The sequence below is a fragment of the Falco naumanni genome, chromosome 8, assembly GCF_017639655.2.
Source record: "Falco naumanni isolate bFalNau1 chromosome 8, bFalNau1.pat, whole genome shotgun sequence".
NCBI classification, from domain to species: domain Eukaryota; kingdom Metazoa; phylum Chordata; class Aves; order Falconiformes; family Falconidae; genus Falco; species Falco naumanni.
This window is the reverse complement of record NC_054061.1, coordinates 46,254,960-46,271,294: the sequence shown is the minus strand read 5'-3', so window position 1 is coordinate 46,271,294 and position 16,335 is coordinate 46,254,960. Positions and strand designations below refer to the sequence as shown.

General features: G+C 38.6%; 1 protein-coding gene across 4 annotated transcripts in view; it reads left to right on the top strand.

Annotated features, from left to right (window-relative positions):
* The window catches only part of ATF2 (activating transcription factor 2), a 52,046-nt gene that overhangs the window by 17,824 nt on the left and 17,887 nt on the right, over window positions 1-16,335 (top strand). For 3 of the 4 annotated variants that reach the window (XM_040602913.1, XM_040602910.1, XM_040602911.1), the window contains 3 exons: window positions 4,520-4,698; window positions 5,025-5,139; window positions 5,318-5,404. In XM_040602913.1, coding sequence (XP_040458847.1) covers window positions 4,520-4,698; window positions 5,025-5,139; window positions 5,318-5,404 — 381 coding nt within the window. The remainder of the gene's footprint in view (window positions 1-4,519; window positions 4,699-5,024; window positions 5,140-5,317; window positions 5,405-16,335) is intronic. The other variant, XM_040602912.1, reaches the window with a different exon arrangement.

Genomic DNA, 16,335 nt, shown 5'->3' with positions numbered 1-16,335 from the left:
GGATGAGTAATCATAGGTAATCAAGGCAATCATGTAGTCTCAAAAATAGTAAAAGTAGTTTGAAAGAATACATGTAAAGAGCTGCTTAGATGAAGCAAATCATAGTCCAAATCTTAAGCTGTCTTTATTTAATTTCCTGTTTATTTCAGAGGTTAGTTTGTTTTTTCACTGGGAATACTTATTCTAAGTACTCTTAATTTTGGCAGGAGATAATGTCTTTATACAGTAGTGGTTCAGTATCTCATTAGCATCATTACAAGTGAAAATTATATCTCAGTGCTTGGCAGTACTTACAAACTTGTCTCATTCGTGATGTAATTTCAGTGTTGTCACTGTAACAGTGCTGAAGTGAAAAACTGCTGCTTCTCAATGCTGTTCTGATGTCTGATTGTAGAGACAAGCTGAGCAAGGATGAGGGTGTTGCTTGGAGGGTGCTGCTGCTGAATGTGGCCTGCAGAAGTTGAGAAATGTGAACAGAGTGTTGCTGTTCCCTCAGTTAGATTTTTATATTCTCCTTCTATAGATGTATTGAAGGAGGGAAGGTTCTTTTTCAGGGCATAGCTGATTTTAAAATACGTATGCCACTGTAACCATTTCATTGGCTGAATATATTTTAGTAGCCTTGAATGATTACAACTTGTTAATGTATGTGAAAGACAGTTATAATTTTCCTTGTAGTTGTTAAAGGCATTTCCTGAAGACACTTAAAAAATTATGCTTAATGCTTTTCCTAGTTTTCAGAGTTTTGTGAGCTCTATTAGGTTTTAATAAGATATTCTGCTTTGAATAGACCAAGATATCATTAGAAGCGTGCAAAGCCTTTTAGCCTTAAAATAACAAGCAAATGAAATCTAGTTTATTGAGAGCTTTCAAACTCATGGTTGCTTATTAACAGTATTGTAAAGAGTGACCCTCAACAAGAGGTTCACAAATTGTTTAGTTGTTGTCAGGTAGCTAATTGTCCAACAATTGTTTTAAAACCAATCATTTTCTTACAGTAATGATCAATGACAGTATTAGTTCTGGCCATTTACATTGCTGTATAAAGAATTCTGTATATTTATTGATAGCATTAGGAAGTTATTGCATGATACTTGCTTTTAGATACAAACTACTTGAAATATTTATCTCTGAAAACACTTCTTAAATAAAGTAACTCTTGTCTTCTGTAAAATATTTTCCAATTCAGTGGGGTTTAGTTTCAAAAACAGAAGAGTTGGAGATGTCCTTTCAATAAGTCTGATATCTTTGAATAGGCTTAAACTTCTTTCTTGAAAAGGTGGGTGAGGGTAAGATCACTTTGGTTTAAAAAGTCATCTCTGTTTTTCTTTAATTTAGCAGAATATATTTACAAACTTTTTTATTTCAGACAAAATTTATACTTCTTTAGTGCAATGTTTGATGACCAATTAGTGTCTCCTATCAGACTGGTGTGCATATGGTTTTGTTTTTATATGCTAACCAAATGTCAGTTTCCTTTAGATCCATGCTTCTTAAATCTGCCTCTGGTGTTATTGCCACATTGTTGCTGTAACTAGCATATGCATGCATTTTTCAGTGTGTAGCACACATCGAGTTAGTGTAAGAAGTAAAGAGGAAGTTGAAAGTACTTTGGTTTTGACTGTGTAAACACACTCAGTAAATCTGTTGTTGAGGATTGTTTCTGATCTTCTAAACAAAGCATAAATGCTGTCTTTAACATACAGAAATAATTGTGTGCATGTGAGGTTTTTGTCATCAGAATTATATAGATTTATTTCGGAATTTCATACGTTACTCTTCTGATCATTGCTGAATCTGGTTTCCATAGAGCACTTTGTCTAAAAGTTGCAGATTGCCTTTTTCCTAGTATGGAATCAAGTCAGGGAGAGACCCAGTTTTACAGTCAGTATTTATTAGAACACCCGGTAATTAAGCTATTGTTGCTAATAGCCAATGAGTATTCAGAGAGCCATAACTTACTCGCTCACTCATACATAGTTACCTGGTTGCAGCAACAGTTGGGAGGCTAATCCCAGCTGCTTGCTGAGAGGTAGAAGGTTGTACTGACATGCCAGTGACTTCTAGGCAGGTTTTCAGAAAGTGTTCAAGGTCAGATTGAGTGGGGCTCTGAGCAACCCGATCTGGTGAGAGATGTCCCAGAAGGGTTGGACTATATGATTTTTAAAGGTCACTTCCAGCTCCAACCATTCTGTGAATCTGTGAAAGTCCTTCAAAGGGTCCGTTCTTTCATCAAGTGTCTATGTAATCCTGTAATCTTTGCTCACGTATAGCAGCCACTGTGGGTTTGGATGCTGTCTGAATTGTACAGCATGTTCATGCTAGCTTACAGGTTCATGAATCCTTGCAAATTCAGCAGGGCTGGTTTTCTCTGGAGTTTACCTGTGCTTGGGAGACTTTATGCTGGCTCTCAGCACTTCTCTTGGCTGCCTTCTCTATTTTGGTAGCTGTTTCCCCATCCACACAGACAGGTACTTACACTGGCACAAACCCATATAGAAGGGGCTGTTCCAGCATTACTGTTGTTGAGAATGTGTGAATATCCGGTTAATTTAAGTTTTTGTATTACAGCTATGTACATGGTTCTGTGGCTGCTGTTAGCCATCGGTCTTTTTCCCCTTTTTTATGGAAATCAGTGTTACTTTGCCATAACTATTTATTCTGTGGTGTTCGTATATCTAAATTTATATTTATACATGAACTTTTCTATATATGCGGTTGCCATGTATGAAGATGTTTCAGGTGAAAGGAAGAACAAGAAAAAGAACTGTTACAGCTCTTTTGGCTCTTAGGGGCAAACACGGGTGTTTCTGTGTCAGATCCCTGCAATGGGAATGGACTTTGTAGTGGCGCTTTGCTCACGGTAATGAGACGGGTAATGGTGGCAAACGGCAGGCAGGAAAGGGTGAAGCTGAAACCAGTGCAGAATCACACAATATTTATTTCTGAACTGACCATTGCCAAAAGATCAGGGTAGGTATTCTCTTATGCCTTCCTCCCAATTTTTCACAGTCAAATGATTGTCTCCTCTCTGTTTTCCCTGTGGTTCTTCTCACCGAATAAGATCTGTGTAGCTGTTATACCAAATTCCTTATTTGCAAAGGAGTTGGTAATCCTGTCCTAAGAATATGCATTAGTCACCTCTTCCAAATTTTTTTTATGTTTCTGCAATTCTGTACTGGATGTTTGCTTATTTTGACTGAACGCTCATCTGTAATTCTAGGTACTGTGCTCAAATATTGGATAACATTTGTAAATACACCAGATTGATACTAAAGGAAAAAACTAGCTTTCCACATACAGCTCACTGTTATCCGAAAACTCATTCACTGTAAATCGTCTTTTAGGTCCCTTGGGGAAAAGCCTGAACAAACTAATGAATGCTGATGACAAATCTAGCCTCTGAGCTTTTGAATCTGAAGTCTGTCCTTTTTTAAAGCCCACAGTTTGCCAGCCCACTTAGAGTTCTATGAAGTGCTCAGAGGAACACATACATTTTGCAATGGATGCATAAAAAGAAAAATAAACTCTGAGACAGCTAAGACCTTGCTACTTAAAGCATTGTGAATTAATTTTAAAGACTTAAACTTAATTCAGAGCAAATGGTAATCAGTGTAGCCTGTATGACACAGGTATGAGATGTTCTCTTTGAATTACGATTTAACAGTGGAGCAACTGAAGTTTGCTGATTGAGTGTAGTTTTATGTGTCATTGATTGCAGTAGCTAATGTCAAAAGAATAAATAACTTGGAAGAATCCTGTCTGAAGGTAAATCTGAAGTCTAACAACATCAAGGGTTTCCTGAGAAGGAAGGCATTGGTTATAATGGGCATTTCTAGGTTTTCAGAAACAGCAGATGCAGGTATTACATTCTAATTGGTGATGTACTTTACCTGATTGCTAAGCCAAGAACTATAGTAAATTCTGTCTACTATTTACTTGGACTAAGGAGGTTTAATTTCTGTGCTGAAGTAATTTCTTCTGCATCAAGATATGCACATATTTAGCAAAGCTATGCATGTAACACTCCCAAGTATTTTTTTCACTTAGTAGCACTAGTTAAGAGACATATTTTTTTCCCCTTTTACTGAATCAAAACCCAGTTTTGTTTCTCTTGTTCAAACCCAGAACAATGGACTGAAAATGAAATGTACATAAGGACATCATAAAATGTTTTTCTTAAGAGTGTTGGTAGACATGATGGTGCTGATAGCACCACGGGCTTCTTGGCAAAGAAAACCATAATACCAGTTCAAAACTGAATTACAAATAATAGTAGCCTTAAACTGAGCCAGCGTTTGTCATAAAACTAAAATCACTGTCGTTGGAACAATTTCACTTTGATGGTTTAAATGATTCATCCAAAGGGATTTTGAATGTTTTTAATTGTATAACTGATTTTACTTGCATAACGTTATAGAAACTCTGATTTGTTCTATTAAACTGTGTTCATTTACCAGTCAGAATTAATGGTCTATAGTTGTATTTTACAAACTGATAAATTTTTGTTTTTCCTCAGGAAGTGTCACTGCAGCAGACCGCACAGCCTACATCAACAATAGTTCGTCCAGCATCACTACAGGTTCCTAATGTATTACTTACAAGTTCTGACTCAAGTGTTATTATTCAGCAGGCAATACCATCACCAACGTCTAGTACTGTTATTACCCAGGCTCCATCCTCTAACAGACCAATAGTGTAAGTTACATAAATCTTAGTAAAATATTTTCTTACAGAATTTAAAAATATGTTGGATTTTTTTTATTTTCGGTTACTATTTCTGCAGTTAATATACAAATCTGAGATGCTTTGGTGTAACGTGATGCTTTACTACATATGAAACATACAATTTTCACTACATGTGAAATATAATTCCATGTTCTCCACATCACTAAGTTCATATTTTTGATCTCCAAATAAATACTACATTACAACTGTAAACAAACAAACCAATTTAAAATAATGTGTAAACTTGTTCTCTTCTCTGGATAAGTTTTCTTTTATATAGTTCATGCCTTTTTCAGTCCAGTTCCAGGTCCTTTTCCTCTGCTGTTACATCTTCCTAATGGACAAACCATGCCTGTTGCTATTCCTGCATCTATCACAAATTCTAATGTGCATGTCCCTGCTGCAGTTCCAGTAAGTAAGCATGATGCTATATTAATTTGAAAGTGGAGCAGATTTGCATAAGTGCAGCATAGAACTTAGTTCTAAGCAGCTTGATAGCTGTTTTGGCTTCAGAGGGTAATGCTGTCATATGCTCTCTATTATGATAACATACTCAGGTTTTCTTCATTTTTATACTTTATCTGGTCAGCTTGTTAGACCTGTCACCATGGTGCCTAGTATCCCAGGAATCCCAGGGCCTTCCTCCCCACAGCCAGTGCAGTCTGAGGCTAAATTGGTAAGTGAAAAACTCCATTATTCCTCAAGAAGAATTACTTGAGAAATTAATTAAATTCTATTGCTTTCTAAAACAGCTTTAGTTTTATTTTGTTAGTCTAAATTCAGCAAGTACGAATTTAATAAAAACAGAAAAATAACAGCTGTGTTTATTTTACAGTTACTTCAAATTCCAGCCTATGTTAGTTCTGTTGTTAATGGCCATTTTGATCTTATTTTCAATCATTCTTTTAAATGAACTAGATTTTTAACTAAACTCCTTCTTGCTCCTCGTGTTGGAGGGTAAGAAATGTTAGTTGGAAGAAAGACAAGATTAATAGTATATTAACAGTAAACATCACCTTCAGAGAAGCAGAATATGTTTCATCTATAAGGATATGATATTTCTTTAAAAAAAATGTAGGAAAAGAAAAAAGTTTTTAACAATTCTTTCAGAATCTCAGCTGAATATAGTCCATTTGGCAAGAGTTTTGTAATTAGATATGTATTACTGAGTTAGGAAATTGTTTTGCATGGAGGTTGTTTCTGTTGTGTCAGGGCAGTTTTAGGGGGTTGGGTGTTATTTGGGGAAGATCATGAGAAAAACAGGCAGAAGAAAGTTTATTTTGTTTTATTTAAAATAATAGTGATCCAGTTACGGTGGTAGTTAGCATCAAGCCATTTATTGAAAAAATTTCTGCAACATTAGGTAGTTGATTTTTTGTTTTTGCTGGTTTTGTTTGTTCCAACTGTTCTAAAGCAATAGAAAATCTACTATTAAACAATAATTAACCCATTCATGTATTTACAAGATGCCTCTGAAAACAATATGTCTTGTGAAGTAGTGTTCCTCTTTTGACTCTGTGCTAGAAAAGAATCGGGAACATCTGCTAGATAAAATGTATTTTTGTACATTAGTATTGGTAAGTGGGAGGATGCCCTTAACATCCTTTGATATCTCATTTCTCTTGACCTAACCCTGTAGGCTTTCTTTCCTTACCCGTTTTCTCTCCTCAAACCATATGAAAAACAGTGAATCTGGGAATCCTAATCATTCTGCTGTCTGGAGGATTCCAGTATAGTGGGCACACTATACCACATTCACCAAATAATGAAGCTACTTTGGAGATCTGGTCACCAGTGCATTGACTTTTCCTAGTGCTGTCAGGTCTTCCTTAATTTTCTTTCTCTGTTGAACGTGATGACTTTTAAAGGGGGACAGAAAGGAAGAAGGTCTGTTGGTAGGAATGGGAAAAGAAATCTTTCAATACCTGAGGAAATATTTAAATGTAACCAGCTCTGATGAGATTAATTTATCTTAAATCCAGGAGAGAAGAATGTGAGAAAGTGAAAACAAGAACCATTTTGTCAGAAACTGTGCATTCCATAGAGTCAGGAAACTCATGCACTGAATTCTGCTTTCTGAAATCCAGGAGGAATTGGTTTCAAATAACTTTTTAGATGGGCAAGAAATAGGGTTTTTCACATATTACTGAGTGATTTGCTCTTATAAAGCTTTAAAGGGGGGAGGGAAATATGTGTATGTGGTGAAGACTTTGATCTAACATTGGAAGAAACAATCACGCAGATGCAAAGAAAAACAAAGATCATTAGACTTAAGATTTAACAGTCTCATTAGTCTTCTCGTTAGAATTTAGCTAATATGTGCACTTCAGTGATTGCTTATCTTTTGTTTTAAGTGAGACTGTAAAAAGGGTATTTGCAGTATTCTTGTCGCTTAATATAAAGCATGAGCAGAATTCAAGAATATCAGTATTATGTATATTTCTTATGCTCATTTACTTTTATATAGTGCCTGTTCACAAAAATAAAAAACTTTATTTCTTACCACTCCTAAAGTGAAAGCAATTTAATGAGATACTTAATGTTTATGCAGAAAAGCTTCCAACAGGAAGACTAACTCACTATACCATGTGATGCATTGATGGCAGATATGTGATGGTTTATTAACTGTAAAGTTCCATTTAATTTTTAAAATTTAAGTCTTTGTGATGCCAAATCCTTCCTTTTTCATTTATCTGGAAAACAATTTTGCTTGTTACATACTAAATTCTGCAAAGGTGTGGTAATCAGGTTTATTTTTCGCTTGTGTTCCTGGTTAAGCCAAGAGAAGACTTAATATTTGGGTTTACAGCAGCTACTTTGCTTTTTATTTCATTAATAGTTCACATTTAAAGTTGAAATATAAGCTGTTCCACTGAAATTTAGTAAGTTAACAGTGTATGTTTTGTCACAGTGTATGATTCATCTATTAACAGTATACTGCAGTTTGTGGAGTTGTTGGTATCTTTAAGTTAGCAGAGCACTGGGCACACTTCCTGTGTCCTTTTGCCTACCATAGCCACATTGCTCCCTCATGTGGGGAGGCAGTCCTGAAGAGCAAAGGAGTCCGGGAAGGCTGGACATTGTTCAAGAAGGAAATCTGAAAAGGCACAGGAGCAGGCTGTCCCCATGTGCGGAAAGATGAGCCGTCAGGGAGGAGTACCAGCCTGGCTGAAGAGAGAGCTTTGGCTGGAACTCAGGAAAAAAGGAGAGTTTGTGACCTTTAGAAGAAGGAGCAGGCAACTCAGGAGGACTAAAAAGGTGTTGTGAGGTTATGCAGGCAGAAAATTAGAAGGGCCAAAGCCCAACTAGAACTTGAATGTGGCTACTGCCATAAAAGACAGTATTTTTTTCCCCTGTAAATACATTAGCAACAAAAGGAGGGCTAAAGAGAATCTGCGTCCTTTATTGGATGTGGGGGGAAGCATAGTGACAAAGGGTGAGGAAAAGGCTGAGATACTTAATGCCTTCTTCACCTCAGTCTTTAATAGTAAGACCAGTTGTTCTCTGGGTACCCGGCCCCCTGAGCTGGAAGACAGGGACAGGGAGCAGAATGAAGCCCCCATAATCCAAGGGGAAATGGTCAGTGACCGGCTCACTACTTAGACACACGCAAGTCTGTGGGGCTGGATGCGATCTACTCGGGGGTACTGAGGGAGCTGGTGGAAGTGCTTATCAAGACACTTTCAAAAATGTATCAGCAGTCCCGGCTAACTGGGCTAACTGGAGGTTAGAAAATGTGATGCCCATCTACAAGAAGGGCCAGAAGGAGGATCTGAGAAACTACAGGCCTGTCAGCCTGACCTTGGTGCTGAGGAAGGTTATGGAGCAGATCACCTTGAGTACCATCATGCAGCATGTGAAGGACAACGAGGGGATCAGACCCAGCCAGCGTGGGTTTATGAAAGGCAGGTCCTGCTTGGCTAACCTGATCTCCTTCTACGACAAGGTGACCCACTTAGTGGATGAGGGAAGGTCTGCAGATATTGTTTACCTAGACTTTACCAAAGGCTTTGACACAGTTTCCCACAGCATTCTTCTGGAGAAACTGGTTGCTTATGGCATGCACAGGCATAGTCTTCACTGGGTGAAAAACTGGCTGGATGGCTGGGCCCAAAGAGTGGTGGTGAATGGAGTTAAATCCAGTTGGCAGCTGGTCATAAGTGGTGTTCCCCAGGGCTCAGTATTGGGGACAGCCCTGTTTAATTTATTGACAATCTGGACAAGGGGATTGAGTGCACCCTCAGCAAGTTTGCAGACAACACCAAGCTGGGGGAGAGTGCTGATCTGCTCAAGGGCAGGATGCTCTGCAGAGGGATCTGGACAGGCTGGACCCATGGGCCAAGGCCAGTTGTATGAGGTTCAACAGGGAGAAGTGCCGGATCCTGCACTTGGGTCACAACAACCCCACACAACACTACAGGCTTGGGGAATAGCAGCTGGAAAGTTGCGTGGTGGAAGAGGACCTGGGGGTGCTGAACATGAGCCAGCAGTGTGCCCAGGTGGCCAAGAGCATCCTGGCTTGTATCAGAAACTGTGTGGCCAGCAGGACCAGGGCAGTGATCATCCCCCTGTACTCGGCACTGGTGAGGCTGCACCTCGAACACTGGGTGTTCAGTTTTGGGCCCCTCACTTCAAGAGAGATGTAGAGGTGTTGGAGCATGTCCAGGGAAGGACAGTGAAGCTGGTGAATGGCTTGGAGCATAAGTCTTATGAGGAGCGGCTGAGGGATCTAGGGTTGCTTAGCCTGGAGGAAAGGAGGCTTGGAGGAACCTTACCACTCTCTACAACTACCTACAAGCATGTTTTAGGCAAGATGGGTGTTGGTCTCTTCTCCCAGGTACAAATGATAAGGTGAGAGAAAATGGCCTCGGGTTGTGCCAGGGGAGGTTTAGATTGGGTTTTTAGGAAAAATTTCTTTGCTGAAAGGGTGGTCAAGCATTGGAGCAGGCTGCCCAGGGAGGTGATAGTGTCAGCATCCCTGGAGGTGTTTAAAAGACATGTAGGTGTGGTGCTTAGGGACACGATTTAGTGACGGACTTGGCAGTCCTGGGTTAACACTTGGACTTAATGTTAAAAGTGTTTTCCAACCTAAACTACTCTATGATTCTATGAAGTCTATCAGCCTAGTATTCTTAGTGTCTTTTGAACAGAAAGCTGGATGAAGTGGTAAAGCTGCGATGTTCCCTTCTCAACACTCAAGGACCACATGTCAGGATTTTTATAGATCTTTGGGATGTTCTTGGTTGTTGCTTTATATGTTATTTGGATATTTTTTTTGCTGTTTTTTACGGACAGATCTCATAGTCTTACAGATTTTTTTCATATTGCATTATATACGGTAGAAATAGAATATGTAGCAAATATAAGAAACATGCTCAAATAGTTTCCTAACATTGCAACCATTTCTCGAATATTAAAGTAAGTTTGGTAGTGGTATAGGATGCAAAATTTGGAAAGTTAATCTGTTTTTTTCCTGTCTCCAAAGGGTTTTGTCATATATACTTTTGGCCATCGTTGAGTCTTTCTTTTATTCAAAGACCACACTTCCCTAACATGGTATTCTGCATTTTCTACTGTCATATGTATGACAATACTATTTAAAGGTATTCTTAATTGGCACAGATCTACCTGCTTTGGAGACTGAGTAAAATTCTTGAACTGTCTGCAGTAATGTTGTCACTTTAAGATGCGATATCCCCAAACTGCTGAATTGTTGTCAGATACAGGTCTGTCCTGCACAGAAGGCACAATTCCTTATGTTTTGGATAAAACACCTGGCAGGAGCCAGGCACTTCCCTTCATTTGTGCTTTGTGCCTTTTTTTACAGAGGCTATTTCTGCAGTTCATTTCTTGCATAACATTTCAAGGAACTAAAGTATTTTAGAGTTTTGTAATAGGAAAAGCAGTTTGTGCTCTGATTTCATTCCTCATCTCAATAATTCATTTCTCTCTTACCTGTTTACAAAAGGCTACTGTTGTGTAGACTTCCTTTTTTTTTTTTTAAGTGAAGGTGAGGACTAATTTGATAAAAATCAAATTAGAGGTTTTAGTGCCATTTGATTTTACTTAAGTCAGTTTTGTGGTATTTTAGAGAGGCTTTGAAGTAGGTGTAATAGCCATCTTTAAACAAGACAAAACAAAATACTTCCTCACTAAGGTAAGGATGCATGCTTCTAAATATTCCAGAATTGCTTCTGATCTTTTTGTGAGTAGATCTGTAATTGTGTGCTTTCTGTATATGAAATGTGAGCCGTGAGTTACTCCTAGGTGTAAAACATCCTTTTTTTTTGAAAGAGAGAATACAGCTTGTGGATGCAAACTTAATGTTCAGACCCTTCTGCATGCGTTGCAGAAGTTTCTGAAGAACTTAAAAATCCATTTAACACTGAATGTTTCCCTCCGTCTCCTCCTACCCATATAAAAGCTTTTGTCACAATCTGAGAAATACCTTGCACACAGTGGGCAACCAGTAGGCTTTCTGCAGGAGGTTTCTACTGAGAAGTGACAGAGGGCAGCTTGGCAAATGTTCAGAAACCGACATTAACTTGCTGGAGCCCGGCATGGGACCTTGTGTTCAGCAGAATTCTTCTGACCTGTCTCTCTGCATGCCGAGCTAATCAGCAAACACCTAATGAGCCTACTCTAAAGAAACAGACCCTCTCACAACCTACTTCATTTTCATATGTTCTCTGGGGGTGGAGAGACAAGACTTCATAAGGACTGATGATGCTGCAAAGACCACAATAATGATAATTAACTTGCTGAATTTAGAAGATTATGCTGTTAATTAGTTGCAAAATAAAGATAAGTAATAGAACAGCAGATGGTAGGATAACACCCAGGAGAAGGAGGGTTATTACTCTGATGAGCTTTTGTGGCAGATATGAAATATGGATCTGAGTTTTTCACAAACTGTTTCTGGAGAATATTATCTCGTTTCTGTGAGCTCTTGATGGAATGATCTAGTCCTACCAAATTTTGACAGATGCAGTGAGGATTTGTTTTCAAGGATACACATGAACAATAAAACCTTGCTAATAAAGACTTTAAAAGCTGTTAAGCTATTTGACAATCCCATTTTTAGTTTGCCTGTAATAACCAAATAATATCAAACAAACCTTGGTTGTCATCAGGTTTCCCTGCATAATAATGCTTATATGCATTTATTCTAATATTTGTTTCTATATACTTGATTTTTAAAACTGTGCTTCTTGTTGTATTTGGGGTAACTATCTCCCTACTCAGGAAGCACAACATCCATATAGTATTTTGCCTTCAAAAATATGAAACCTTTGAAATACATGAGCTGGATCTCTCCTTGTGAAGATCTGTAGCTATTCCTCAGATTTTCACAGATTTCTGCATTTGTGGATAATTTTAATCATAAGCTGTTTGAATTTCAACTTTTAGACTCTGTAAAATACAACGAAAACCAATTATTTTCTATTTCTGTTTCCATAGTATATTACATTTAACAATGCAATTTTCAAAAGGAATTTATTTTTACTTACAGATTTACCAGATTAAATGTTAGCATTACAATAGGGAAAGTTTAAGTCCTGCTTTGGCTGTTGGCACAACCATTGTGCCTGATGACACATCTTTTATAACATAGATAATATTGTGCTATTTCTTTTGCTTTCTACTGCTGTTTTCAAATTCAGTGTAAAATATACAAATTTAATAGCATAAACTTCCTTTCTTTTTAGGTTAAGTTTGCAAATATTTCTTATTTGCACAGAAATGCAGAAGTCGAAAGAATGGAACTAAACAATAACAACAGTTACTTGCTTTACGTGCACATTAAAAAAAAAAAAATCCCAAACCCTAATTAGTTTTGTTTCATCTCCTAAATCTTCTGAACCTTGGCATTTCTTTTGCTAAGACAATGGATATCCCAGTGAAACTTTTTCTTTAAGTATCCAACTTTAAGCAAATACTACAAAGCATTTCTAGGGATTCACAGACTATTGTTTTAGGTTATTTTTGTGGAGGATGCTTACATCAAGATTTGCTCACGCAGTCACGAGCAGAGTAGACCAGACAGTCTGGCCACACATATACTAACTATATAAATGTTTATGCTCCACTGCCATGAAAACCAGAAGTTAGCTTGTTATCACTGAACTTACATATTCAGGCACTTGAGTTGGATGAAATCTAATAATTTTTATTTCTCGTGGCAGTGGAGGAGGAGTGTGTATGTATGGCAGGTTGCTGTGTCTCGGTTGAGTCATGCGGTGGGTAGACCCTGGCTGGGTGCTGGGTGCCGGGTGCCCACCAGAGCAGCACTGTCACTCCTCAGGCAGACAGGGGAGAGGCTGTACAACGAGAGGCTTCTGGGTTGAGATGAGGACAGGGAGGTCACTCAGCAAGTACCATCACAGGCAAAACAGACTCGCTTTGGGGAGATTAGTTTAATTTGTTGCCAATCAAATCAGAGTAGGATAATGAGAAATAAAACCAAACCTTAAAACACCTTCCCCTCACCCCTCCCTTCTTCCCAGGCTCAACTTCACTCCCGGTTTCTCTACCCCCTCCCCCACAGCGATGCAGGGGGACAGGGAACGGGGCTTGCAGTCAGTTAATCACAGGTTGTTTCTGCTGCTCCCTCCTCCTCAGGGGGAGGCTCCTCACACTCTTCCCCTGCTCCAACATGAGGTCCCTCCCACAGGAGACAGTCCTTCACTAACTGCTCCAGCGTGAGTCCCCCATGGGGTCGCAAGTCCTGCCAGCAAGCCAGCTGCAGCGTGGGCTTCCCACAGGGTCACAGCTTCCTTCAGGCATCCACCTGCTCCAGCGTGGGGTCCCCCATGGGCTGCAGGTTGTTATCTTGCTCCACCGTGGACCTCCATGGGTGCAGGGGCACAGCCAGTCTCACCATGGTCTTCACCAGGGGCTGTGGGGTAATCTCTGCTCCAGCACCTGGAGCCCCTCCTGCCCCTCCTTCTGCACTGACCTGGGGGGCTGCAGAGTTGTTGCTCTCACACAGTCTCACTTCTCTCTCTGACTGCAATTGCTGTTGTGCAGCAACTTTTTTTCCCCCCTTCTCAAATACACTGTCCCAGAGGTGCTGCTGTCATCACTGATGGGCTCAGCCTTGGCCAGCGGCAGGTCCGTCTTGGGGCCGGCTGGCGCTGGATCCGTCAGACATGGGGACAGCTTCTTGCAGCTTCTCACAGAAGCCACCTCTGCTAACAAAACCTTGCCATGCAAACCCAATACAAGTAATTTTTGAGACAGTAGCTTTTAAAAATCTCATATGATGATGGCTTGAAATAAAAGAGAGCATACCCTTAAAACCTCAGCAGGAGTTAAAACAAACACATTGTAAGTGATTTGTTACCACTAATTTTTACTGTCATGACTGTCTTGATTTTGACTCCTGAAAGTTTTCACCTCCTGCTGAAGAGCAAGTTACAAGAAACACTTCTAAAGTGATTCAGATAATAAATGAAAATACGTTTTGAAAAATTGGATGTTAATAACTTATCAAAAAATATGTGGGATAAAGTTGTCATATTAACATTAAATATTTACTAGTTTCTTTAAAAATACTTTTTCTAAAGTGATTTGGAAGTGATATGTTTCCCTGGTAGTCTTGGTGTTAGCTTAGAAGATTTTACCATTTAATGACCAGGATTAGCTAGAAATTTGAAGAGTAGGGGGGAAATCATCTTGTGAACCTTTCAATTGTTGTATTTAGATCATAGACTTTGGCTTTAGTAATTTTAATTAGACAAAAAACACTTAGGGCCTTTCTGCGCTTGTTTAGCTGGAGACGGGACTGAAATTTTTTAGTTGGCTTGTTTTTCCAAGGTGAATTAGGAAGGTGCAAGTTAATTCATGAGTTTGTTTTAATACTGTAAAGAAAGTGTTGGAACAACTGGCAAAGAGCTTAGGATTTTCAGGGTGCTGTACATGTACTTGTTATGATGAGCATGTTGTCTTAAAAATTTCTGTCATTCTGCCCTGATGCCTGCAGCTATCAAAAATTTTTGTTGTTAGAGTTGAGCACTGGGGAAATTACTGTAAATTTGTTCTGTGTACTTTCCTGAAAGCACTTTATTCATTCTGAGAAACTTACAAAGTGGATACAAAAATGAGGTGGGGAGCAGAACTTCATTAACACCAAATTTTTATGTGCACTTGATCAGTCCCTGTCTGGGGAATTTGTGCTGTTAATTTTATCTAGAGCAGTTGCTGCAGAAAAGATTGGTTACATAATAGTAACCCAGCAGAGGAATGTTGGAGTTCCTCAGTTCTCTTTGTAGTCCTCAAATAGGATACCTGCTGGTGGTGGCTAGATGCAGCAGTCAACTATATGGATTTGATGGCTGATGTAACTTACCTTATTGCAGACCTGAAGATTTTTTTGCAGTTCTGACAGAGGTAATCTGCAATCTGTTGTTCTAATTGTAGAATAGGATCCAGGAAAGCCTGTCATCGTGCAAGGTAGGAGAGAGCTGTCACTATATTCCAATGACTTAATTGTCGAGAGGCGTTGGATACTGCAGTTTATAGAGGATATCTACATAAATAGTTGCGAAGCCTTCCGCTTATTTTGAGCTGTCCAAATGCAGCCTTGTGCCAGCATTTTTAAGACATTCTGTTGCTATTAGTACTTTGGCAATACTTGGTTCGTATTTCAAAATAAGATCGTACAAGTTATCAGTTTTCTTAAACTGTCGTGTATTGAGTCATTAATCTTTTATTAAACTTGTATTGGATTCTTTAAAAATCTACTGCTCAGTAGAAAATCATTGTTGCATTTGTCTGGTAAGGTAAATTCTTCAGCAAAACTGAAAATGTCATGATAAATTATACAGTATTAATGAAATTTTAAGAAATAATCTGGAATTACGAGCAGTTGCATCTGCTGAAATTTAGTATGACCCTATATCACTTAAGATTAAGAGTTCATTGTAAATAGACTATATTATCTGTTATAGTTCTAATAGATTTCACCAGAAGTTAAGTGAAAAAATTCTGAAAAGCTAGTCAATAAAATGCTTTAAAATATTCTATTAAGTCGTCAGTAACTCTTGAATGTATTATATAGAGCTGGATGTTACAGTTCTTCATAGTAGCTGCGTACAATAAAGGAAGATCTTCAAACCTTTTGGCAATTTTTAAATGTAAAATAGCATGCCGTAACAGTTACCTTGCATATTTCTATATAAATAAATGCTAATCTTTACATATAACCTGAAGCTTGTTATTATTTTTTGCATTGCTGAGATGTTTCAGCAAAGACTTTGGCTTTTATTTAATAATTACTTATAGGAAGAATTGTAGAGGTGAGTATTTGTAAATACCCTGAAAAAGTGGAGTCATTAACAAACTGTTTTAAAATGGACAGACAACACCAGAATTTCTAAAATGGAAAGAAGGTTTTTTTTCTGTTTTTTACCCATTTCCCCTCATGTGTGGTTGTTACCTTTCTGATCTGCACCTTGTATAACACCAGCCTTGGAGACTGTTTGTTCGTGGCCTTCCAGTCATCTCTGTGGGCACAGTTCATCACGAAGGAAGTTTTCTGTTTACTTCTCCATACAGCTTACCATACTTCTCTCTCTGGGATCTTATGTAAAGCCTCATTCCTTT